General features: G+C 44.2%; 1 protein-coding gene across 9 annotated transcripts in view; it reads right to left on the bottom strand.

The window, feature by feature from the left end:
* The window catches only part of TJP1 (tight junction protein 1), a 333,309-nt gene that overhangs the window by 261,336 nt on the left and 44,685 nt on the right, over window positions 1-27,288 (bottom strand). For 2 of the 9 annotated variants that reach the window (XM_083412726.1, XM_083412720.1), the window contains exon 1: window positions 13,711-13,944. The exons of 6 other annotated variants lie outside the window; for them this stretch is intronic. In XM_083412726.1, the coding sequence (XP_083268852.1) occupies window positions 13,711-13,877 (167 nt within the window). In that variant the 5' untranslated portion in view covers window positions 13,878-13,944. Of the gene's footprint in view, window positions 1-6,053; window positions 6,194-13,710; window positions 13,945-27,288 lie in introns of those variants that run through there. One more of the 9 variants, XM_083412727.1, reaches the window with a different exon arrangement.

Here is a 27,288-nt window from a genome sequence, read left to right as displayed (position 1 = left end):
CTTCCAACTCTGCCAATTCTGTGATTCTGTAATGGCAGGTTGATATGAGAGCAAGCATTCATTCAGGGACCACTGTTTGTAGGGCTTCAAAGGTAAGCACTGTCACCCATTTTATCAGCATGCAAAAGACTCTAAAGTACAGACCACTCTTTTATGTGCAAAGCAAACCTGGGGATCCTCTCAATTTCAAGAACCGGAACCCTTTGGTAACAAGACAAGGACTTTAATCTGTTTTTAAATAGCAACGTAGATAAGGTTTACCTATGCTTCAGTATCAGTAACAGCCACAGGAATAATGCTTAACCTTTCTATAGCATGCTGCAAGTACTTCGTCTGCATTATCGTACAACAACCCTGTAAAGCTGGCTTAGCTGGACTATCCCTGCCATAATTATGCTGCAACTCAACCACAGAGCTTATGCTTTCATGCAGAAGGTCCCAGATTCAATCCCCAAACTCTCCAGCTAAAACAATCAGAGGGTGACTCCACCATGGGAGCAGGGTCAGGGCAGAGGAGTGCTAGAGTCCTGTGTAGTCAAGTTGTGTGGGATCAGTTCCAATCTGTTACCTCTGAGGATGTGGACAGGCTGCTTGGACGAGTGAAACCAACCACCTGTCTCCTTGATCCTTGGGGCACTGTCATACAGTGGTTCTGCTCCTTCCTCCTGGGCCGTGTCTAGAATTGGTGGGGGGGGATGAGTGTTCAGACCCCATGGCTCTCACTTGTGGGGTGCCTCAGGGTTCCGTCCTCTCCCACATGCTTTTTAACATCTACATGAAGACACTGGGAGAGATCATCAGGGGGTTTGGGCTGGGTGTTCATCAGTATGAGGATGATACTCAGCTCTACCTCTCTTTTACATCAGAACCGGTGAAGGCAGTGAAGGTCCTGTGTGTCTGGAGACGGCTGGAGGATGGCTGGTGGCTAACAGATTGAGGTTGAATCCTGACAAGACAGAAATACTGTTTTTGAGGGAGGGGTGGGCAGGTGTGGGGGACTCCCTGGTCCTGAATGGGACAACTGTGCCCCTGAAGGACCAAGTGTGCAGCCTGGTAGTCATTTTGGACTCACAGTTGCCCATGGAGGCACAGGTCAATTCTGTGTCCAGGGCAGCTGTCTACCAGCTCCATCTGGTACACTGCCTGAGACCCTACCTGCCTGTGCACTGTCTCCCGCTTGGACTACTGCAATGCGCTCTACGTGGGGCTACCTTTGAAGGTGACCCTGAAACTACAACTAATCCAGAATGCAGCAGCTAGACTGGTGACTCGGAGCGGCCGCTCAGACCACATAACACTGGTCCTGAAAGACCTACATTGGCTCCCAGTACGTTTCCGAGCACAATTCAACGTGTTGGTGCTGACCTTGAAACCCCTAAACGGCCTCAGCCCAGTATACCTGAAGGAGCATCTCCACCCCCAGCATTCAGCCCGGACACTGAGGTTCAGCTCCGAGGGCCTTCTAGCAGTTTCCTCACTGCGAGAAGTGAAGCTACAGGGAACCAGGCAGAGGGTCTTCTCAGTAGTGGCGCCCGTCCTGTGGAATGCCCTCCCGTCAGATGTCAAGGAAATAAACAACTACCTGACTTTTAGAAGACATCTGAAGGCAGCCCTTCCCTGTTTAGGGAAGTTTTTAATGTTTGATGTTTTATCACATTTTTAATATTCTGTTGGGTACCACGCAGAGTGACTGGGGAGGCCCAGCCAGATGGGTGGCGTATAAATAAATAAATAAACAAATAAACAAATAAATTATTATTATTGTTGTTGTTGTTGTTGTTGTTATTATTATTATTATTATTATTATAGCTGGTAAGGCCAAAGCACTTTCTGTGACTGATTCCACAGAGACCGACGGCCAGAGACAGCAGACAAGAGATTAGAGAGGATGACTTAATATAAGGCAATTTCATAAGTTTCAATGAAGGCTTTTGACTCTCAAAGAGAATTAGAAAAAATCATGGAGGACAGGGTTATGAATGGCTAGTAGCCATGACAGCTGCATGCTACTCCTAAATACCAGTTTCTGGGAATCAGTAGTGGGGAGATGACTCAGGTCCAGTTTGTAGGCTTCCTGCATGTATCTAGTTAGCCACTGTGAGAACAGGATGCTGGCCTAGACAAGCCTTTGGTCTGATCCAGCATGGCTCTTCTTGCATCCTGATTTTTGCCTGGGTGGCTTCCCCAAACCTATATGAGGTTCCATTCAGCACTGAATGGAGCATTTTGCATGGGCATTCATCAACAAACATGTATTGTAGAAACCAAGATTTACTGCCTCTTTGAGCCAAACAATTTTAATGCCATCTTGAGAGGAATTAATTCAGTGTTTTATTTTTATTTTTTTAGAAAAATCTTAACCTCTTCTTGCCTTCATTGGAGGAAATTTATAAATGAGCACATTATTCCATTTTTAGATTTGTGTTAACCTTCTGATTGCAGTGAGATTGTTGCAGCAAGATAGCAAAAGCCACATTAATAATTATGTTGTGTAGGCAAAAACAAATAAACAAAACTTCATTTTTAATCAATTTTTAGACCTGATTTCTAAGCACTTGTTTCATACACAAGTTGAGTGGGAGGAGGGGACAGAGCTGTATTCATGTACTTATTTTGCTATATTTATATTCTGCCTTCCTTCCTTTATAGAATGGAACTCAAGGTGGCCCACTTGGGGTTCCCTGACTCAGACCAGACCCAGACCTGCACAGCTTCAGCAAGGTGGTGGCCTCCTCCTTTATACCCTGGAATCTCTTTCTAGTTCCACATGGTCAGAAACCTCATGAGAACTCAAAGTTCCCTCTTCATGTATAAACAGCATATCGGTGCAACCTCATGGCCAGGCTGCCTACGAACCTTTGGCAAGAGAAAAGGAAATGACTGAGATACCTGCCGACCTCTTTTACACTTGCCTCTACTCTAACTATTATTAGCCACTGCTGGAGACACTCCATGTGTCTTCTACTGGTCTGACCTGTATATGAAAGTTACCTTCCTAATGCCATCATTTGCATTACAAGGCCATATTAATGGGGGAAAGGGGTGGGGGATGAGCCAAAGGGGAAGCTATTCTCCAAGTGCCCAAAATGTTTTATTGTTGCTCTACTGGAAACAAGAAATGCCTTCCTAAGGGGCGATCCTCAAATCAGCACCCTGCAACAATGTACTGCTGTAACGCTCTCCTTTGCCAAATGCATATTAATAGGCATTCAATGTTCTGCTGCTGCCAAGCAACATTTTGCTGAGCACTGAGGTTAAGGGCAAGTTGGGTAAAAACCCTTTAAACAAACAAGCAAGCAAACCTTCTGACCCTACATTTAGTTCAAGAGCTAAAAGATGACTCACAAGCCTTTTTGTGCTCTACTAGGACATCTAAGGCCATGTCAGGTCATTCCATGTTCAGCCAGAGTCACCTAGAGGTCTCCAGATGCCATCTTGCACGAGAACTGGACCATAAGAACATAAAGTGAGTTCCATTAGATCTGATACCCTTTCCCACAGTGGCCACCAGATGCCTGGGGAAGACCACAAGCAGGACACAAGGGTAGTTCTCTCCCACTGCCCTCTAGCAACTGCTAGTCAGATACACTTTGCCTCTGGATCCTGGAAGAATTTGTCTCACCTGTTAAAAACATGTAAGCCAGCGGTCTTCCCTACATCTTGCAACTATGAATTTCATAGGTTAATTGTATACTGGTGCCAGGTGCTATGCTTTACGAACCAACTTAGGATCATAAGAAGAGCCAGCTGGATCAGCATCAGTGGCCAACAAGATGTCTGTGGCATCTAAAATCAGGACCTCTCCTTTGGCTTCCAGCAACTGGTGTTCAGAAGCATTACTGGCCGTGGAGGCAAAGCCGAGCCATCATGGCTAGTTGCCATTCATAGCCTTATCCTCCCACTCATGGTTTTAGAGAAGCCATAAAAAAACCTCTTCTTCATTAACATCTCCTGCCCCTGTGACAATTACAAGCTATTGTACACAATGTAAAGCTGCCACCCTCCTTATTTAAGTGAAACACTCAATACTTTCCCAAGCCTTCTTACAAATCAACTATTGACAAACCGGTTAACCTAACAGGAAAATGATAATGTAAGATACAACATTAGACAAATCAGATGTTCAAAAGCAAACAAACAATCTTTGACATTGACAATTTGCAATGAACATCTCAAAAATACCTGTTTTCAGAACAGGCAATTAACAGATCCTGAAATGAGGAGGAAATGAGAGCAATCACATCTCACAATAACTTTGCTCATAAAGGTATGGAAAGAAGAAGCTGTTTTCTATTGGATTCACACTAGACTAAGCAAAGTTGTTAATATACACTTTTAAATTGCACTGTACAATTAAGCTGCTTCTGCTGTTTGGGAAGTTGCTTCTCTCTGGAGATCTGATCCGAGACAGTGGATTTGGCTACAGGAGCAGAATTGAAATTTCGAATACCTGGAAACCTGCCGAGCATCTTGCTCCCAGAGTTTCAGCTCATGTGCCCTCTCCCTCTCTCAACTGTGCCATCACAGGTCTCCTCAGGATCCACTTTGCCCAAAGAGGAGGACAAATTAACTTTCAAAAAGCTTCCCCCCCCCCTTGTAGTTTTGCCTTTGTTGCCAAGAGTTAACATGGTGGGTTTGGTGCTTGCAGCAAGAGTACTTCTATCATTTCTCAGACACAACTACTGAGAGTTTGTTACTCAGCTCTGAGCTCGGTGCTTTCGCTGTACTTCATCTCCCTGATTGTGTCCCCACTGCCGCCATCCAGCATGCTCTCCCAAATAACATCACATCAAATGCCAGGTCTTTTTAATGCTAAAGCAAAAGTGATGAGGTCAGTAGGACTCAGCTGAACATGATCAGAGCATCTCACCAACATGCAAGAGGAGGAGGAGAAGCTGATCCCTTTCCAGCTGATTGACCAAAGAACCGTTTCCGTATTTATATTCATTCATTTTAATTACTATGGAGAGAACATTGTGATGTTCATTAAAATAATGGCTAACAACACAGGTTAGAGAGAAGTGGTGGGTCTGCAAACATTTCCAGGGTAGACTATGATGATATACTGACTCAGGGGTCAGTAGCAAAATAATCTTTCTGCAAATACAACAGGTACTGAAATCTATCAGGGCACAAGCTTTCATGGACTAGAGTCATCAGATGCATAAAGTTTTATCCTTATTTTTCTGGGGTGCTCTCTTTCAGTGGCTGCTTTTTCGCTATGCCAGAGTTGGGCCCTCCAGATCCTGCTGCACTTCAGTTCACATCAGCAAGACACATGCATCCATCAGGGAGCGACAGAGCTAAATCAGAGACGAACCAGGTGCCAGGAATGGGACTTTGCCCTGGTCTGCTTGTCAGCAAACATCTCTTTTTCATCTTCTCATATTCCCAAAGTGGACAATAGCACAGGCAATACTATTCATTCATGGGTTTTTGCCAAAAGAGGTTTACAATCCTCTTGGCATAAGTGTGAAAGACCTAAAGAGAGAGAGCATTTAGATTCTATGCATGAATCTTCTCTTAGCTAACAGCAATTTTAACATATTCAATAGGAGTCAGGCTCCACAAAATCAAAGGGATAATCAGGCACTTTCCAAACTGTTCAGGAACAGAAGTAACGCTCCATCCTGTCCTCCTCTTTCTACATGTCAGGGACGGGGAGCGCCTGTGTCTCTACAGATGTTGCTGGACTCTCCCATCATCTCCAGCCAATATGGCCAATGGTCAAGCAGGATGACACTCCAGCAACACCTGTAGGACTCCCCAGGTCCCACACTCCTCTCTTATCTGCTTCTCCATTTTCTTTTTTAAAACCTTTAAAACAAAGCAATCAAAATTAGAACCCAGGCCTGCAGAACTTGAGTTCTGTGCCCATCCTAACCCTTTCTGCTGCCCCTCACCCTTCCAAGCTCTTCCTCAGCATGCAGCACTGTCTTTCTGACCTCATTTCCCAAGAGCTCCTGCCTGCAGCCTATACTAGGAAGCTGCCTTATGCCATGTCAGACTCCGCTAATGAAGCTGTCGCATAGCAAATCAGACCAAGAATATACCTAGTCCAATTTTGTCTGCTCTGATCAGTTGTAGCTCTCCAGGTCTCAGCAGACAAAGAAGGGCGCTTCCAATCCATCTGCTGCTGGAACCTTCTCACCGAAGATGCCACTTTCATTTTGTGACATGTCTTTTTAGAATGTAAGTCTGAATGTAAATCTATAAAACAGTAAAAACTACAACATTTATTAAAAACTAAACAGCAATGCACAATTAAACACCATGTAAGGAATGGAAAGACCCAGACTGTAAAACTTAAGATATTTAAAAAGCCTGGATAAATAGAAATATCTTCACCGAACACTGAAAACACAGTGCCAGGAAAACCTGCCTGGGAAGGCTGTTCCATAATCAGGGAGCCACTACCCAAAAGGCCTTGTCCTAGCTCACTTCATCTGGCGGTGTGAGCAGGAGAGACCTCAGTGACTGTTAGCCATGCTGAACGCTCTGTCTTCAGAGGAAGAATGCAAGCTGCTTGCCAGGATATCTGCAAGCAGGGCTTGAAGGTTACTTCTGCTGTTTGACCCCAGGAGATGGTATTCAGAAGTACTCATGTGTAAATGTGCTTTGTAGCCTGGAATGTAACCTGCTGCACACAAAAAGTCACATTCTTTGTTCCACCTACTTTTGCCACTGACTTTGTCCACACTGAAAAGCAGCACCAGGAACGTTGCCCATGACAGAATGTGGTCCTGGGCTGAAGAAAGTTCCCCTCCCTGAGCTAATCCTTCCTTCCCTGCCTCAGAAGCCAGATAGCCACCTATATGGGATCTTGTAGAAATTAATTTCCTGCATTGACAAGTGGTTGAACTGAATGACCTTTGAAGTCCCCTTCCAACTCTGTTATTCTCCGACTCTACTTTTAACTGAGTGAGATGTAAGATGTGCAGACCTGGTTTATATTATATTTTATGCCACATCACAACACATTTCAAACATGTGGAATGTGTTTCCATATATGTAGTCCTTGTGCTGGTAACCTTGAGGCTGGGTTACTGCAGTGCACTCTCTGTGGGGCTGCCCCTGGGCCTAGTTTGAAGCTCCAGCTGGTGCAGAAGGAGGTAGCCAGACTGCTGAAGGAGGCATCCGGCCAACTAAGTGTGACTCCCTATCTGCTACTGAGCCAGGTTCAAGGTTCTTGTTTGTTACAAAGCCCTGAACCACTCAGATCCTGGGGACCTCAGGGGTCACCTGAACCCTTCTATCTCAGCTCCGTCACGGAGATCATCTGCAGGAGTCTTGTTAGTCATTCCCCGAGTTGGTGAGGCTCATTTGACTACAACAAGAACCCAAGCCTTCAGTGTCATCAGCCCAGTCCTGTGGAACATCCTGCCACTAGAGATGGAGCAAGGGTCTTTTAAACTTTTAAGCCCACTGCGGGTTTTTCAATTCTTTCAGGTTTATACAGGCAATTAGGAAAACCCATTTCCATAACAATTACCTCATTTCTGATTTTAACATTTTGATATGGTTATTTTGTATGATTTTACATATAATTTTTGTAAACCGCTCTGGTACCTTTTTATAAATAGTGGTGTAAAAGAAAGGAGGAAGTAGAGGTAGTCGGTGGCTGGCAAAGAGAAGTGGAAACAGAATGAAAAAGGGCATGAGAGGGGGAGGAAGGTGCCCAACGCAATTGTGGCTTCAGTCCCAAACACTTTGTGCTCAAGCCCTGCCCACCTGCAGCATATGGACCCCAGGAAATTAATTGGAGGGAATGTGGCCCTTGACAGAAAAAAGATTGCCACCCCTGCAAAAAACAGTTGTACATTCTCCCTTGACACATATTATGAACTGCCCCACACAGAATTTGAGAAACCACAAGCATATGTGGACCAACATGGGCCAACTCATTCTTCATAGCAATAGCATATGAGAATCATGAATGCCAAGAATTAATAGTTGGTAGTCAGTCAACTTGTTAAATATCAGAATTGCATCCACAAACAGCACTCCAGGACAAATTAATTCCCATTTTCTCTCACACATAGCCTATACATTGGCAGAAGTTATTCTGTATCACTTTGTCTACACATATTAATTTTATCTATTTACAGGATTATTATTTATTTTTTAAAAAACCTTCCTTCTTCAGCAGAAAACACTCAAAGCAGCTTCCTATTCATGTATATTCCTATATACATAAAAATGCAAGGCTGTCGTCATGCACCCCCGAAGGGAGGATTTGCAGTGCCTCATCAGAATCCTGGTTTTGCGTGAAGTCAGGGTGGGGAACAAACAAGAAGGCAGGTTGCACCACAGCAGCAACCGTGGCATAGGCGCTAGGGGGAAAAGACACTGGGGACAAAAGTCATGCGAGAGGTCTGAATGGACTGGGAAAGGAGGGCTGTTGTCTTTTTAAAAAGGTGTTTTAAGCAGGAAGGAGAAATGGCAGAGATGGGAACAAAATAGAAACTAACACCAAAAGCTAACACAACAGAACCCCCCCCCCCAATTCATTTTTTGCTGTATTGAAACCTTGTTTTAAGCCACCTCTTTTTCTCAGTGTCTCCCACCTTGGCTTGCTCTCGTCAAACCTCTGCTATTGTTTAAAACCACCGGTTCCCTCATTGGCACTCCTTTCTTGCTATCCTGAAACTTCTCCCTCATCCATTTCTCAGCTGCCTCATATGAGAGAGAAGAAAGATACAGAGCCCTCAAATATTCCATAGTCTCACATGATGTCTTGCATTGGGGTAATATGTCTTGTCTTCAACATGTAGTTTCAGATTCAATGTAGTAATTTAGAATGGGTATTTTATTAACAAGAGAACACCCACACCTACACCCACACACAACATTCATCAACTGGACTGAACCATCTCTGACTGAACAAGCTAAGTGACAGGCTTGCTCTTAAAATAGCACAGGGAGACAAGCCCCCAAAACTTGGGACCGGTGACTGAAGACCCAGTATCTCAGGACAGCGAGTTCCACACCCTGGGCATTGCTACAAAGAAGGTCTTGTCCCTTGTTTCCACCAGCAACACCTCATCTGGTAGAGGGACATCTAGCAGAGCCTCTCCAACTGGCTGCAGGGGACAGGCAAGTTAGTGGGTATTCCTACTCAGAGTACAGCCATTAGAATAATAAAACTGTAGAGTTGGAAGGGACCCCAAGGGTCATCTAGTCCAACCCCCGGCAATGCAGGAATCTCAGCTAAAGCATCCATCTAAAAAAGCCAATGCAATTCTGGGCTGCATCAATAGGAGTATAGCATCTAGATCAAGGGAAGTTATAGTGCCACTGTATTCTGCTCTGGTCAGACCTCACCTGGAGTACTGTGTCCAGTTCTGGGCACCACAGTTCAAGAAGGGCACTGACAAACTGGAACGTGTCCAGAGGAGGGCAACCAAAATGGTCAAAGGCCTGGAAACGATGCCTTATGAGGAACGGCTAAGGGAGCTGGGCATGTTTAGCCTGGAGAAGAGGAGGTTAAGGGGTGATATGATAGCCATGTTCAAATATATAAAAGGATGTCACATAGAGGAGGGAGAAAGGTTGTTTTCTGCTGCTCCAGAGAAGCGGACACGGAGCAATGGATCCAAACTACAAGAAAGAAGATTCCACCTAAACATTAGGAAGAACTTCCTGACAGTAAGAGCTGTTCGACAGTGGAATTTGCTGCCAAGGAGTGTGGTGGAGTCTCCTTCTTTGGAGGTCTTTAAGCAGAGGCTTGACAACCATATGTCAGGAGTGCTCTGATGGTGTTTCCTGCTTGGCAGGGGGTTGGACTCGATGACCCTTGTGGTCTCTTCCAACTCTATGATTCTATGATTCTATGATTCTATGATTCTATGACAGGTGGTCATCTGACCTCCACTTAAAAACCACCAAGGAAGGAAAGATCTATTAATAGATCTGACTAATTTAGGTTCTGCAATTTTAATGGGGCTACTCTGAGTAGAACTTAGTTGGCTACAGCCCTTGGCCCAGGTAGCTCAGGGTGGCCTCCACTGACAGGGAGCAACTCTGGGATTCCTTCCAGCCTTGCCTGGGCAGGCCTGACCATTGAGCTACAGTTCTTCCCTGTGGTGCTGCTAAATATTTAAACACCTAAGCTAATGTTATTGGAATTTGTACCAGGATGTATGGCAACTTCTATGGGGCTGGCAACTGTCAAAGTCAGTGTGGGGCAAGCCTCTACCCTTTCCTTTTGAATTTACACCGGTTGGCAGGTTGGTGCTGCATGACATCTAACGTGGCTGGAAGATCTTATCCCAGTAGAATTTAGTCACTTAGTGGCCTCTCTGCTAGACTGGTGCCAAGCAAGAGAGTGATTGTGGTGATCTGGATGACTGTCCCTGAGAATCGATCTCAAGACCACCCCATTCATTTTCTAAATGGCTTCTGTACAGCCCACTGTTTTGACACTTGGAGCCCTAGAAATTGAATTAGCCCCTAGAAATTAAATTCTCCAACACTGTGTGATGATGAAACACGAGAAACAAACAAAAACAAGCCGTATAGTAATGAAGCTGTGCTTTTAATGTTCCATAGGACAAGACCTTTTATTGTGGAAGAAATTAGAGTGGCAGATGTTCCATGGAGGAAGCAAACAGTCGCCACTACCTTTGCATTTTTTCATTCAGTGGGATTCAGGTGGATTATCTCCCCCAGCAAAAGATAAGAGTATTTTAAACCGTTTTTATTAAACAGTCTATTTTGCTTGCAGTAACTGTATGTAACATATATCACAGATGTTACTGACCTGAGAGCAAACCAGAATACGTAAAACCTGATTTTCATTCTTTTTTTCAAAGCATGATACTTGAATTCATAAAAGCTGAAATATGTAATTAAAAACCAGATTGACTCATTTTCTTTCACATGCAGTGCATTGTTTGTTTGTAAAAGGGTTGTGACCTGCACTTCCAATGTAACATAGCCAAATGTATACTTTTCTTGTTACTAAGTAGGCAGAAAAACATTTCTTAGGTCAGTTTTTATTCATTTATTATTTTGTAATTTTCTCAACAGCACCTTCATCCAAACTATGGACTCCAGGATGGTGTACATGAAAATCACACATCATTCTAATACTAATAAAATATTTTCTAAAATAATAATAATAATAACAACATAATAAAATTTATTTAATCAAAGACCAGAATTTTTATGCTCATGAATTCTTACCCTTCGGCAAAAACACAGCTAATCTTTTTTTAAAGAACATCTGCTTACTTTTGGATTTTATGTTGTACTGTCATTCAGGTTAAGGATGCTCTTATAAAACATAGTCATGTAAAAGGATGTTAAAGCCACAAGGCAAACATAATGACAGAAAGAACTTAAGCACGTCCTGCAGCCTATCAACAAATTTGCCTATAAGTGTCCATTAGACTTCACACTCACAGCGCAACCTTGTTTTGATCCTTCATAACAATCATTGAGAAACTTATGTACAATACACTCATGCCTGATAGCCGGGGAGCTGTAAATGATTTTCCCCCAACTTCTACAGCAAGGTTGTACAATGATCTGAGAGTACTTAGAAGAGAGCACACAAAACAGTATAAAAATAGAACCTATTTAATGCTCAGTTTTGTTCCTGACAAATAATGTTTTATCATTAGCATCTGTATACACCTCAATGACTCACATGCACTATCAGCAAAATGAAGAGAGATGATTCTGCTGAGAGTGAGCTAAATTATCATTTTATGTGTCCCAGACAAATGAGAACATGGCCATAGGAACCCCTGCAAACAACTGGTTTTTAAATAAAAGTTTCAACTCTTCTTTACTGTAACATAATAGGCTTGGCAATGATTTTTTAAGTTAAGTTATGGTAAGTTAAGTTGCTATGCTATATGAAGTTCTTTAGAAAAGGCATACAAGGTGTTTGCATATTCCTTAAATATTATGATATTTATATTGTGATCCTGAAACCAGCTAAATTGGTTCTAAGCCGGTAAAAAAAAAGCTTGTAAAAAATATCTGCCAGAGGGAATAAAGGGCAAGCCATGGGACAGAATGAGCAACGTGCATTTCACATATAGTCATGGCAGTATTCCTTACTCACTACGAGGCTTCAGATGAGCAGAGTAGTAACCACTGTACTCTCTTTCTCATGTCATATATTCTGCTAATCTATCTGAATGGAGAGAGAATCAATCATATCAAGTGCAGGAAACAGGAGCAGACTATTAGCTGGTGGTTCTAAGATGCTCCAGCTACCTTCTGTGCCATCAGCACTTTTCCCCTCTGACATTTTACACTCTCTCTCTGCAACCGAGGGTCAGGAGGAGAGCAAGTTACTGCTCAGATGTGGCTTTTTAAGCTTGTGTACATGACTGGACCTTCAAATATGTTAATACAATTTAAGCAATATGATGAATGCCTCTCTCTTGTTGGCCAGAGACAGGAGGCAGGGCGAGAGAGAGAAAGATGCATCCATTATGTATCTACATTTCATTTTGCACATCAAAAAGAAAATCACATATACAAAAGATGAAGAATTGCATATGAGAAGTAAATGGATTTTGGTTCTGCCATTCCCCTCCCCCATGGAAACTTGTAGTGCTATATTGTTAAACCAAATAGTTGAGGCAATTCTGCTATGCTCTGTCCCCCCCCCCCCATGTCAGCCTATTCAGTTTGATTTTAGATTTTATTCTCCTTCAGGTTTTTCCTTCTAAAAACTACCCATGTCCTATTGCTTGAAATCAAACTGATCCTTCACAAGTCACCAGTTATTGCAATGCATCTTTGCACCCTACTCACCCACAGTACATAATCACAATATGACAGTCTACCCCCTCAACATGCCGTGTGCACAGAGAGGAGCTGAGCAAAAGCCACGGGAGGAAACAGAGAAAAGCACACATGCACTATATAATTCTGAATCAAGCAGCTAAGGTCAAATTCTCACAATGCATTACACACACACTCTCACACATCCCACCCCCTCCAGTAACTATCATAAGCACCAATTATTTGGCAAGGATAAAACACACTTTATTCATCTAGGGTTTTTAAAAAAATCAAAATGCTGTTACCAAGCAGATCAAAGACTATGTTCCATGTTCTGAAATCCATAAAGGCCCTCCCTTATCACTCCCCCTCTGTATCTCTCTGGAAGAGCATCCATGATCTCAGATCAAATTTAACCAACATCCTCAGTTAAAAAAGAAATAGATTGGGAGCTTGATAGTGCAAAGCATGACACTTTTGAACTCTAAAACAGCTTCCAATTGGTTATGGCAACGAAGCCTCTCTTCCCCCACCCCCACCCCCACCCCGCACACAGACACGGAGGGGCGAGAAAAGAAAAAAGAAAACTACTAAGCACAGCATCAAGGTCTGACTCTGCGGGGAAGGGGGGCTGTTTTGCCGCAAATAATTCACGGAAACCCCCCCTGGTGCGCCGGTGTCTTTCCAGCATCCAGATGACAGCGAGGGAGGATTTCACTGCAAAGAAACCGGGCGATTCTGCCGATTTGCCACGGCTCGCATTTTAATTAATGCAGCACTCCTGGCCCCGCGGAGCCGAGCTGCGTGGCCGTGGAAGAGCAGGTCAGCGGGGAGAGCTGCCTTCGCCCGGGTGGCGCGCGTGGGCGCGCTCGGCTCTCCGGCCCCCAAGCCAAGCGGGGCAGGCGCCCATCCCGGCCGGCCGGCGCGGCGCCCAGACCCCGCAGCGCGGCGCCCGCTACTCACCAGAGCTTCCTCTTTAAGGGCATGAGGCTGCCCCGGTTGGAGGCGGTCACCCCGATGGCCATCTGCAAGACAGTCAGGTATTTCTGATACTTCATTTTGCCGTCGCCCCCCCGGTCCCTGCTGCGTCCCCTCCGCCGCCACCGACAGAGTCTCTCCAGCCGCTGCATGCAATCATCAAATTTTTATTTCCAGGCATCTGCCGTCCCTGCGTCGCGCTTCTTCCCTCCTCCGCCTCCTCCTCCTCCTCCTGCTCCTGCCGCGCTCCCTCGCTCCCTCGCGCTCCCGCTCGCTCGCGCCGGGCAGCCCCCCCCCGCCCCCGCCTCCTCCTCCTGCAGCTCCGCTCTCCTCCCCGCTCGCGCTCGCCTCTTCCTTTCTCCTCCTCCTCCTGCTGCCTCGCTCTTTCTTTCTTTCTTTCTTTCTCTCTCTCGCTCTCCCTCAGCTGACAGGAGCTCCTCTTTCTCCTCCTCCTCGCCCCTTCACTCTTGCCCACCTTTGCGATCCCTGCTCCTGTTCCGCCCCCCTCCGGGTTCATTCACACGTGCGTACCTATCGCGTCATGATTAGCCCGATTGCACGTGGGAATGGGCCAACCCAGCTACAACACACACACACACAAACTCAAAGATAGAAGAAAATATTGGTGTGGTCTCCAGTGCAACGCTTTTGGATCATTTAAGGGGCAGAAGTGCTGATTCACACACATAGGCACATAAATGCCTTCATAAGGTGGTTTAGTAATGGTTTTGCATGTGAACAGGCCATTGGAGTGCATCTCTCTCTCTCTCTCTCTCTCTCTCTCTCTCTCTCTCTCACACACACACACACACACACACGTGCAAGTACAAAGAGGGAGATGACATTAATATCTCCTCCAGTGTGTCCTAAATGTGGATTACAAAATATTTGCAGACATTTTGGCAAATAGACTTAAAAAAGTATTAAATGAAGTAATTCATAAGGACCAAGCAGGCTTTCTCCCTGGTAGACACTTATATGAAAATACTAGAAACATCATTGACATTTTGGAACTTTTGCAGACTGATAGGAACACAAGGGCGGTGTTAATCTTTATTGATGCGGAGAAAGCATTTGACAACATATCTTGGATGTTTATGAAGAAGAACTTGGAAGGGATGGGAGTGGGACGGGGGTTTGAGAATGGATTACAAGCAATTTATTCAGAACAAAAGGCTAAATTAATAGTGAACAATGTGGTGACGGAGGAATTTAGAATTGAGAAAGGGACACGACAAGGGTGCCCCCTATCCCCTCTGTTATTTATTTCAGTCCTGGAGGTGCTATTGAACATGATCAGAGAGGACCGGTTGGTACAAGGGATAGAGGTCGGAGTGAAACAATATAAACTGAAAGCATTTGCAGACGACCTAGTTTTGACACTGCAGGAGCCAGAACCCAGTACAAAAAGAGTTCTGGAACTTATATCTGAATTTGGTCGGGTGGCGGGATTTAAGTTAAATAAACAAAAAACTAAGGTGTTGACCAAGAATTTGACAATTACAGAAACAGAGGGGTTTCAGAGAGAAACAGAATTGAATGTGGTAAAAAAAGTGAAATACCTAGGGATCTATTTGTCCTCCAAAAATTTGAATTTATTTAAGGATAACTATGAGAAATGTTGGTTGGAAGTTAAAAAGGATTTAGAAATTTGGTCAAGATTGAAACTTTCCTTGTTGGGAAGAATCGCAGCTATAAAAATGAATGTGTTGCCGAAAATGTTATTTTTGTTTCAAACCTTGCAGATCGTGGACAGAGTGGATTGTTTTGGAAAATGGCAGAAGGACATATCTAGATTTATCTGGCAGGGCAAAAAGCCCCGAATAAAGTTTAAAATACTAACAGATTCAAAAGAAAGAGGGGGGTTTGCCCTGCCGGACTTGAGGTTGTACTATGAGGCTGCAGCCTTCTGCTGGCTGAAAGATTGGTTTTTGTTGGAAAACACTGATGTCCTAGATCTGGAAGGATTTAATAATGCTTTTGGTTGGCACGCATACCTATGGTACGACAAGGTTAAAGTACATAAATTGTTTAAAAGCCACATTGTCAGAAAAGCAATTTTTGCAGTCTGGATGAAATATAAAGACCTACTAGAGAGTAAAACTCCGAGGTGGTTATCACCAGTGGAGGCCAAGGCCCGAAAAAGACCCAATATGGAGGCCTACTGGCCGAAATATTGGGAACTAATTGAAAAAATTGGAGACAATTGGAAGCTGCAGAGCCAGGAGAAATTAAAAAACAAGGTGCGAGATTGGTTACACTATGCTCAAATTCAAGAGGTTTTCAAAATGGATAAAAAAGTTGGATTCCAGGTGGAAAAGTCGAAACTAGAGACAGAATTGTTAGAACCAAAGACAAAGCTGTTATCTAGAATGTATAACTTGCTGCTTATGTGGAATACACAGGATGAGATAGTTAAATCTGCTATGATTAAATGGGCACAGGATGTTGGACACAACATTATGTTTGAAGACTGGGAAAGGTTATGGAACACCGGAATGAAATTCACGGCAAGTACTGCCTTGAAGGAAAACATCATGAAAATGATATACCGGTGGTACATGACCCCAGTCAAGTTAGCTAAGATACATCACCTGTCTGACAACAAATGTTGGAAGTGCAAAGAAGCAGAGGGGACATTCTTTCACCTCTGGTGGACTTGCCCAAGGGTTAAGGCCTTTTGGGAAATGATTTATAATGAGTTGAAAAAGGTATTTAGGTATACCTTTCCCAAGAAACCAGAGGCCTTCCTGTTGGGCATGGTGGACCAGAGAGTGTTAAAGAAGGACAGAATTTTGTTTATGTATGCTAGTACAGCAGCAAGAATACTCATCGCTAAGAACTGGAAGACACAAGATCTACCCACGCTGGAGGAATGGCAGACGCAGTTGATGGATTACATGGAGATAGCTGAATTGACCGGCAGAATCCGAGATGTGGATGTAGAAATAATTGAGGCGAACTGGAAAAAATTTAAAGATTATTTGCAAAAGTATTATAAGCTGTATGAATCTTAAGATTATGCATGATTTGGAAATGATATGCTTTAGCAACTATGATTAAGTGAACAGTAAATTAAGTGAGAAAAGAGAAAAGGAGATAATATGAATTGAACATGTTACGTTTATTTTTAAAGGTATAAAAATGGTGACATAATATATTGAATTTGGATACATAACATGTGAATGTTACAATAAGGTATGATATAAGGTAACAAATTGCTGACATTGTTAATACAAAGAATGCAGAATCGGAAGGGGTGGGGAAGTCCAAGTTAGGACTCTTTTTTTGGTTTGATTTATATTGTTTTGCTATACAAAAAAAAAAAAAAAAAAAAAAAATGGTTTCTTGTAAATTTGTAGGTATGTTTGCAATGCACAAAATTTGGAAAGAAACGCAATAAAAAATATTATAAAAAAAAAAAAAAAAATATCTCCTCCAGTGTGATGCTTTGGAGCTTTTTGGGTGCCAGCAGTGGAAAGGCTGATTCACACATGCAATGCTCCATAATTGCACCACATACAGTTCAACCCTGAACACCATTTCGAAGAAGCAGGTCGGAGTTCAAAGAGGCTTGCTTGTTCATGAATAAGTTTAAAGTTGCAAAATGAGGGATTATTTGCATTTGTGAACAGGCCACTCACATGGTCATCAATCCATTGTTGTGATTATTTGCACATGTGAATGGGCCCTCTCAGATTCACCATCATCAACACTAAACTTTTATATCACTGAATGTCAACACAATGCGTTGAGGCATTTCAGCAATAACATATTGAAGGGGCTCCTTACACATCTGCAGTGCAATCCTAGGCACGGTTATTCAGAAGTACAGTGGTACCTTGAGTTAAGATCTTAATTCGTTCTGGAGGTCTGTTCTTAATCTGAAACTGTTCTTAACCTGAAGCACCACTTTAGCTAATGGGGCCTCCTGCTGCGGCCGCACGATTTCTGTTCTCATCCTGAAGCAAAGTTCTTAACCCGAGGTACTATTTCTGGGTTAGCGGAGTCTGTAACCTGAAGCATCTGTAACCTGACGTGTCTGTAACCCGAGGTACCACTACTGTGTGGGTGTGTTTAAAGTATGGTTGTAGATGAATGAATCAGTGGCCCCCAACCCTGAGGGCTCTGCTCCACCTCCATTACTGAATACCAGTCACTGGGAACTGCAGGAGGGGCGAGCGCTCTTGTCCTCACGTCCTGCTTGCAGGTTTCCTATGGGCATCTAGGTGGACCCTGTGAGTACAGAACACTCCACTGGTCTTGTCCAGCAAGCTCTTCTTACATTCTTACATTTGTGTGTTGATGTGGGAAAAGCCCCTCTTAGAATCATGGAATCATAGAATGGTAGAATTGGACCAAGGGTCATCTAGTCCAACCCCCCGCAATGCAGGAATCTCAGCTAAAGCATCCAGGACAAATTACCATCCAATCTCTGTTTTAAAAACCTCCAAGGAAGGAGAGTCCACCCCCCTCCTGCGAGAGACTGTTCCACTGCAGAACAGCTCTAATCGTCAAAAAGTTTTTCTGAATGTTTAGTGAGAATCTCCTTTCTTGTAACTTGAAGCCATTGGTTCAAGTTCTCCCTTTCAGAGCAGGAGAAAACAAGCTTGTTCCCTCTTCCCTGTGACAGCCCTTGAGATATTTGCAGGTGGCTATCATATCTCCTCTCAGTCTCCTCTTTTCCAGGCTAAACACACCCAGCTCCTTCAAGCTGTCCTCATAAGGCTTAGTTTAGACCCTTGATCATCTTGGTCTCCCTCCTCGGAATTCTGTGCCCAGAATTGGACACAGTATTCCAGGTGTGGTCTGACCAAGGCAGAAGAGAGTGGGACTGTGACTTCCCTTGATCTGGACACTAGACTTTTCTTGATGCAGCCTAGAATAGCATTAGCTCCCCCCCCCCCCGCCCCCCGCTGCATCAACTTGTGGTCCACCAAGACCCCTTAGATGCTTTTCATATGTACTGCTAGTAAGCCAAGTGTCCTCCACCCTATATTTTTGCAGCTGGTTCTTCCTGCCTAAGTGCAGAACCTTACATTTGTCCCTGTTGAAATTCATTTTGTTAGCTTGTGCCCAGTTCTCCAATCAGTTAAGGACATTTTGAATTCTGTTTCTGCGGCATTAGCTATCCCTTCCGCTTTGGTGTCATCTGCAAATTTGATGAGCATCTTCTCAATTCCTTCATCCAAGTTGTTTATAAAGACGTTGAACAACAACGGGTCCAGGACACAACCCTGTGGCACCCCACTTGTCACCCTGTGGCACCCCACTTGCCACTTTTTTCCAGGATGATAAGGAACCATTTTGGGGTTTGGTCAGTCAACCAGCTACAAATCCACCTAAATCAACCTTGTTCATCCCACATTTTTCAGCTTCCTTGTGAGAATATCATGGGGGACTTTGTCAAAAGCCTTGCTGATCCATGAAGTTTGTAATTCCGTCAAAAAAATAAATCAGATTGGTTTGGCATGACTTGTTTTTGAGAAACCCAGGCTGGGTCTTAGTAATCACAGCATCCTTTTCTAAGTGTCACAGAACGACTGATGAATTATCTGTTCTAGGACCTTTGCTGGTATTTACCTGGGTCTTCTTTTTCCCCCCTTTTGAAGATGGAGACATTTCCCTGCCTCCAGTCTGTAGGGACCTCATCTGTTTCTTCCCAGGTAATTAAGGCTGTGGTCTTAGTGGTTCTTTGTACACGTGAATGAGCAGATACAGGTAAATCACTACACAGAGAGAGAGAGGGAGAGAGCTTTTGTATCGGCTCCCATCACCTCCAACACAACTGGGGACTTGTTCAGACATTTTAGCTGCAGATCACTAATACATGCTCATTGTTCAATTAGAGCATCACCAATGGAGGACAAGCATGCTTGAATGGGCCACTCTTGCAGATTGAGACCCGGGTGGATTTTTCCTATCGTGTCCAATGCTATTTAACAGAATCTAGTTACACAGCTGCCAGTCAAAGAGTGTGCAATAAGCAGGTGAAAGTCATATACAGTGATACCTCGGGTTAAGTACTTAATTCGTTCCGGAGGTCCGTTCTTAACCTGAAACTGTTCTTAACCTGAAGCACCACTTTAGCTAATGGGGTCTCCTGCTGCTGCCGCACCGCCGGAACACGATTTCTGTTCTCATCCTGAAGCAAAGTTCTTAACCCGAGGTACTATTTCTGGGTTAGCGGAGTCTGTAACCTGAAGCATCTGTAACCTGACGTGCCTGTAACCCAAGGTACCACTGTATGTGGGAACCATCTCAGAGCCTGGAGCAAGTTATGTGAGACCATCATGAGACCTCAAGGACAATATCCTAATATTTATAAATAAAACGAATCTTTTAAAAAATGTTACTAGCCCGCAACACCAATAATAATAACCCCAACAGGAACAACCTGAAACAACCAACATTTGTATTACATATGTATGTTTATTTTTTGTTTGCATTCAGTTTTGTTGTTTTTCTTTTTTTCTGTGTTTCTTTTTTCTTTCTAGCTTTTGTTATTGTGTGTTAGTGAACTGTATGATCTTGTTTAAATAAACAAAAATATTCTGTAAGAAATAGGAGAAGGGATTCTAAGGGGTTCTGTGCTCAAATTACAGGGAAACTGAGGAGGAGGCAGCATGATTTTGTTCAGAGTCCAGAGGTGAGGTTTGTGGGTTCCTATGTCTATATACATATCTATACACATCCAAACACACCTGTACTCCTACACATCAACTCATGAAGGGTTCTTCAAACACCCCAACCCCTAATTCAAGAATGGTTCCTGTTCAGAGAAACTCCCTTTTAAAAAAATATCCTTGTCCTCTTTTCCCCCTCCACAACTCAAGCTGGTCTCCTGCATTGCTTTTGCATTTGTAGCATCTCCCTCTGCCCTCCAAAACCGATTGCTGTGTACACACCATATATTTAAAGCACATTTAAGACACACAACTCCCAAAGAATCATGGGAGCAGGCATTTAACTCTTACCTTCAACTCACTGCCCATCCACACAACCCACACACACTGTTCAGAAACAAAGCTCTCCTCTCACTGCCCCCCCCCCCGTGGTCACATAAAGGCTACCCAAGGGCTGCTTCTTTTCTACACACACCTTTCGCCACAGATCTCAGCATGACCTTGGTCTGAACCTTACACACGCAGGTCCTTTCAGGAGAGTCCCTTCCAGCAGCTTTCTCCTATGTGCCCAGGATTTCTCTCTCCTCTGCTCTCTAAAGCACGCAGGCACACAGAGACACACACGGCTCTGCCATTGCTTCCCTGGGAGCTGGTCCTCCATGCGTCCTCTTCTTGCCCTGCGCCTGCCTGGAGCTCCTCCAGCTCTGCTCCCCACCCCCACCCCAGCCACCCTCCCTCTAACTTTCCAAGTCCCCACTACCCTTACAGCTGCTGCCCCCCCCCCGTTACCTGGGACCTGTTCTCCTTTGCCCCCACTCAGCAGGGGGCTGCTGGGCTCTTCCCTTGGCCCCGTCCCATGAGGCTGGGGCTCTCCTGCTGCTGCTGCTGCTAGCGAAGAGCCATGCTGCAGCTCTGTCCCACAGCCGTGCCAGGAAGCAGAGGGAGCAGCTACCTTTGCCACTGCCATCCTTTGAGGCCTGGCGCTGCCCTCTCCCCTCTGGGTCTCTGTCCTCAGCACTCCAAATCTCATTAGCGCTGAGAATAGCCCCATATTATTGTAATCCTTCCACTGCCACTACGATCACCTGTGCTTTGCAGCTATAACCTGAATGTGGAACCAAACAACACTTCGGCGTATGTAGCTCTCCCAGCTACGTGAACGGGTCTCTGCCATGGGTGGCTACTTTTAAAATTCATTTGTGGTTGTCGTCATTATACATTGCCTTGAGACATATGTGTGGGAGGCATGTCATAAATAACAAATCATAATCATCCATCTGTCAATCTATTCCTTTTGTTATGGTTAGTGACCAGTACTCAAAGCAAGGAGCTGTGTGGAAGTGTATAAAATGTTACTGAACAAAGCAAAACAGAGAACCATAGTGATATAGTTAATGAATATTGGACTCTAGAACGCCAGCCACAGCAAGCAAAATTGTAAGTTTGCTACCATTAGTTCCCAGCGAGTTTTACATGTGGAACCTCAGTATTTAGCCACCCTTGAAGAGGTGGGTGCATTCTGATCTGAGTAAAAAGGCTTCTTCTTTTCTGAAGATTCGCCGCTTCAGAAAAAAAGGTTAAAACTAGCCCATGAAAGCTTCCCTTTTAAGCTGCAAAGGGATGCACTCTGCTGAACTCACAAATGTGAAGAAGGAAGGCTAATATCTAATAAATATCTCCTCTCCTAGCATCTCTATACCTAGTGAGTGTGTCAGCCACCTCCTGGGATTCTTCTGGCTATGGATTTTCTGCATTGAGCAGGGCGTTAGGCTATATGGTCTCCCAAAACTCCATCAACTACAATATATGACTCAATGTGTTCAGTTATTTTCTGTCCACACCAAGCTCTTGGTGTGTGGCTGCTGTCGCATGATGACAGCTCCTAGGAGCCACAGGGGAGAGCTGAGTGCAGGGAAGGAACCAAAGGTAGCAAACTACCCCAGAAGGAGCAGGACGTGTCCCCCACCAGACGTGTCCCCCACGCTTCCCCTAACACTCCATACACCCCAGGAAAGGCTTCAATGGGCTGGCTAGACCCTCAGTGAGTTAGGGGCTTCCCCTGCATGTGAAGACAGGCTCCAGCAGTTTGAGTTGACAAGACCAATGGTGGGCCCAATGGTCAGGAAGGCCGTTTCTGCACGTGCTGTAGAGGGAAGTGAGGGGCAGATGGGGCTTGTCAACCTGGGAAGGGAGCTCTTTGAGGAGGAGGAGAAAAACGCTGATCCTGAACTTCCGCTGCCTTGCAGGATATCTTCGGGAGAAGAAAAAGCTAAGGAGTAAACCCTACACAAATCCGGAGTGGGGTCCCTAAGATGTTTGGATGGTGCCTTGTACACCTCCTTCCAGCAAGTTCTGCAGCCAAGCTGGTGCCCAACGTCTTGCTCTGCTTTCCTTTGGACCACATCAGTGAGGCCAAGAGGAGGCCAAGAGGTCCTGTCATTTGGGCAACTCAGGACCTCCATATATGCTGCTGCCCTGGCTTGCGCCCCAGGGAAATCACTTTGGTGCTACAAAGCAGTGATTCAGCTTCACCCCTGGAGGCACACTCCATTGTCTCTTCAGACTGATGGATACCAACAACAATATTGTTTGTATCAGCAATATTGCATACTGAATTCTAATGGAAAGGTGATTCACACCCCATGATGGCATATACTAATTCAGGGGGAGAGTGCCATTGCTTATACAAATGAAAGGACACAACACAACACAACACAACACACACACACATACAGAGAGAGAGAGAGAGAGAGAGAGAGAGAGAGAGAGAGGTATTGGCAAGGTTTGCAGGAGTGCAAGAAGAAAACAAAAAGGTTTGGAGTGGGAATCCCTCAAAAACTACCCCATGAGAACTGGGTGTGCTTAATGGTCATGGAATGGCAAGAGATGGAAAACTGAAGGGAGGGAGAATGGAAGGGATCTTCCACACAGCAACATTTTGTTGTAGATTTTACTAGTTTTCTATAATACCTAGAGTGTGGTTTTTGATGCCATTTCAACACAGAGTAAAAAGAACCACTTCCAAATCCTATTTGCAGGTCACTGATAGGTCAGATTCTGGTTTTGCATGCTTGATTCATCTTGAAAAACCTTGTAAATTGTAAGGAAAAGCACTTCCATTAAAAACAGTAGACTGTTAAGAGTCCCACAGTTAATCAGATTAAAGTTACAATGAACATTAATGTAATAGGATTTGTTATAATCAGGAGCAAGAGAGGAATTGCCTTAATATTAGCAAAAGATGGCTGAGGGTATGATCTCTTGGAAACTCCTAGGGAAGAACAAGAGATGAACAAGAGCCATGCTGTTCTTACTACATGAAGCACAAACTATTAAAAAAAAAAAATTTGGCGCATTTATTTATTTATTATTTTTGGATCAGTGGACACATTTGCAATTTTGAGAAAGCGTCATGGGAGCCTTTAGCAAGACTGCTCCCATAGGCCATAGCACAAAACCAAAAAATGGTTGCCACACCTAATAGAAGAAAAAGAGGCAATGCCACAGAATGGACTGGTTTTGCCCCCCTCCCCTGCCCCACCATCAATGTGGGGAGAAGCATCAACATCAGCCACCACCGACTCACAGAAGGAAGTTCTTCCCTGTTCAGAACAGATAGGAGGGTGAGTGTCCAATCCTGGCATCCAATTAAATGCAGAGATTTTTAAGGTGGCATGGATAAAGGAGCAGCGTGTTTGAGTATATAGTTCTGCAGAGTGGAGAAAAGTCAGGAGGTTAAAATCTCTCCTGCAGCCCCAGCTAGGCAGAGCCCCCCCCCCCCTGAAATCAACGTGCTTGCACAGGAGCAAGCTGTTACTGAACTGTTGTGATGAGCCAGTTATTTTCATTGTAAAAATTTTTTTTTGTATTTGCATTTGTTTCCTTTCTTTAGAATATTTATATCCTGCTTTTCCATCATTGACAGTTAATATGCCAGACAATTATGTATATTACAATCAGCACAATTTTCAAAAGCCTTAAAATAAATAATGCCTGATCCTGCACTGCTCCTTGGAGTCCTCCTATTTTGAACCCACTCCTCCGTCTCTCCCTTCCCCACAGTACTGCACTTAGGTCCTTTGGCAAGGCTCCCTCTGCAGCAGCCCCTTTCCCTAATAAATCCACCTCTTCCCTGCAGCAAGTCTGGAAGGCTCTCCTTAGTGGTCCCCCTGCGTGCAGACATGCAGCTGTGGCAACCCATGACGCCAGCCTGTTTCTTTTCCCACTCCCAGATCCTAGAACCTCACTGTCTAGAGCTTGATCCTAGCTGAGACTTGGCAGGCTCCCAGTACGTTTCCGAGCACAATTCAAAGTGTTGGTGCTGACCTTTAAAGCCCTAATCGGCCTCGGTCCAGTATATCTGAAGGAGCGTCTCCACCCCCATCGTTCTGCCCGGATACTGAGGTCCAGCTCCGAGGACCTTCTGGCGGTTCCCTCACTGCGAGAGGCCAAGTTACAGGGAACCAGGCAGAGGGCCTTCTCGGTAGTGGCGCCCGCCCTGTGGAACACCCTCCCATCAGATGTCAAAGCGATAAACAACTACCTGACATTCAGAAGACATCTGAAGGCAGCCCTGTTCAGGGAAGTTTTTAATATGTGACATTTTAGTGTATTTTTCATCTTTGTTGGACGCTGCCCAGAGTGGCTGGGGAAACCCAGCCAGATGGGCGGAGTACAAATAATAAATTATTATTATTATTATAGACTGGCTTGGAAACCTTCTCCAGACCCTCCAAGTGCCCCTATTTTTCAGGGACAGTCCCAGATTAACAGAAGCCATCCTGTTTTCTGATTTGATCCCAGAATGTCCCACTTTTCCTTAGGACAACCCTATTTTCATCAGGGAAATGTTGGAGGGTATGGAGTTATGCGACCCCTGAGGGCAGCCCTCTATAGGGAAGTTTTTAAATGTTTAATATTTTATTATGTTCTTATATATTGTATGTTGGAAGCCACCCAGAGTGGCTGGGGCAACCTAGTCAGTTGGGCAGGGTATATTATTATTATTATTATTATTATTATTATTATTATTATTATTTAGGACATTTCAATTTTCAGTGGAGAAATGTTGGAGGGTATGCCTTCTCTCAGCAACATTTTACACAGACTGAGAAAACTCAGCAGACCACGTACCTGACAATGGCACAGGATTGGCTTACAGTGGACAGGTGGATTCTGGCCTGATGTGTCCATATTCCCTGGGGGTGCAAAGAACTGGTGCCTGACATTGTAGACCGCATGACACACAGCACAATCACATGATCTGAGTATGAATAAATAAGAAATATTATCCCATTGGTGGTTGTTTTGATTGGTTTTATTGATGACCTACCCATCTGTTTTGGTTTTTTGCATTTTACTTGGTATGTTATTGTTGGACACCTTGAGCAATATTTGGTGGAATGGCTGGGTACAAATTTAATGAATTGGGCAATCAATTAAAAATGCAAATCAGAAATTACAAGAGATATGTGAAGTATTTGCTGGTGCTCAATGAACCTTGCAAGGTTCTCAAAATGTTTTTTTCTCCTTGAACAGAATTTAACTTCACTTTTTAACTTTTCTATTCTTTTTTCTCTTCTAATCCACACTACATACACTTAACACCTTTATACTCTTTCTGTCTCTCTGAATCTCATTAGCAAACTTTATTCTAGTAATCAGATTTTTAAAACTTTTGATCCCTGTTGGCATTTATTGGGGGCAGGGGGGAAATCCAAACATTTATTTTCTACATTTTAATTTGGATGCTGTGTTTATGTGTGTGAGAGTTGTGTGGGGTTTTATTAAGGAGACCTTGAAGTTTCCCATTAGCTCTTCACATTCTTGCAACATTTCACATTAAAGACAACATTTCTGTCTCCAGCCTTTCAGAACTTGGCTGCAATCCAGTGTATGGTTATGCATGTTTATTTCCTAGTGAAATCAATGGAACTTATGTGCATTCAGTTGTGTAGCGGATTGTAGCCTTTTGGATGCAACCACAGTGAGCCCGCTGAGGAGCAGAGGGCAGAGACAGCACAGGGAATCATGCTTTGCTTATTTACAAGGCCAAAGCAGGTTCAATTCCCCAGCATTTCCCATTTAAAAGGTAGCAAGGCAAAGAGACCTGTTCTGTCGTACACCTCAGAGAATTACTGTCAGCCAAAGCAGCCTATACTGGCCTAAAGCAGGGAAGGAGAACCACACACACACACCAAGCCAAATGCCACATGGGGGGAAGTAGTGGGGGGGTCTGCATACTGGCAGTGGTCAGAGCTAAAACATCCCATTCACAGACATGCTCACACACATTAGAAATACCACACACAGTGGCATAGCACAGGTTGCAGGCGCCCAAGGCAGGGCAAGTGCTTGTGCCCTCCCAGTAGACTAGGCAGCTGGTATGGAGGCGCGCAATGGGGGAGCACACATGAAGGGTGAGCAGAGCCTGCCTCCCACAGGCTCCTCCCCCACTGCCTCCATCCACCTGCCAAGACAGTAGAAGCAAAACCCCTTTATTGATCTATTGCCTGGAAGTGAGTTTTACAAAGAAGCAGAGCATTAGAATCTGGGGGCAGCTGGTTTTTGAAAATATGATTCAATTTTCTTTAAAAGCAGAGGGGGACAGATCCTTTTCCCAGAGGAGTCTGTGAATTATGAATGTGGATATAGTTTATAGAGGAACAGCAAAGAGAACTTAGAACTGAGCATGGATTTTTATGGCGGGGAGCAAAATGGAGGATGAAAACAAAAATGTAGCCATAGCCAGCTGCTGCCAACTTGATTGCAGGTTTATCAGACTGGCAGCCAGGAAAGGAAGCAAGCAAACTGATTTATTCACCTATTGTTATTAGTTAATGCAACAGCCTACAATTTCTCTACAGCAGCAAATGTCTCTGTGCCAATCTTTTTTTTTAAAAAAAATAATCTGCAGCACTGGCATTCAAAAATGTTT

This window comes from Podarcis tiliguerta (assembly GCF_965153285.1).
Source record: "Podarcis tiliguerta genome assembly, chromosome: 14".
Taxonomy (NCBI): Eukaryota; Metazoa; Chordata; class Lepidosauria; order Squamata; family Lacertidae; genus Podarcis; species Podarcis tiliguerta.
Note: the sequence above shows the minus strand (reverse complement) of the source record. Positions and strands in the feature narration are given on the sequence as shown.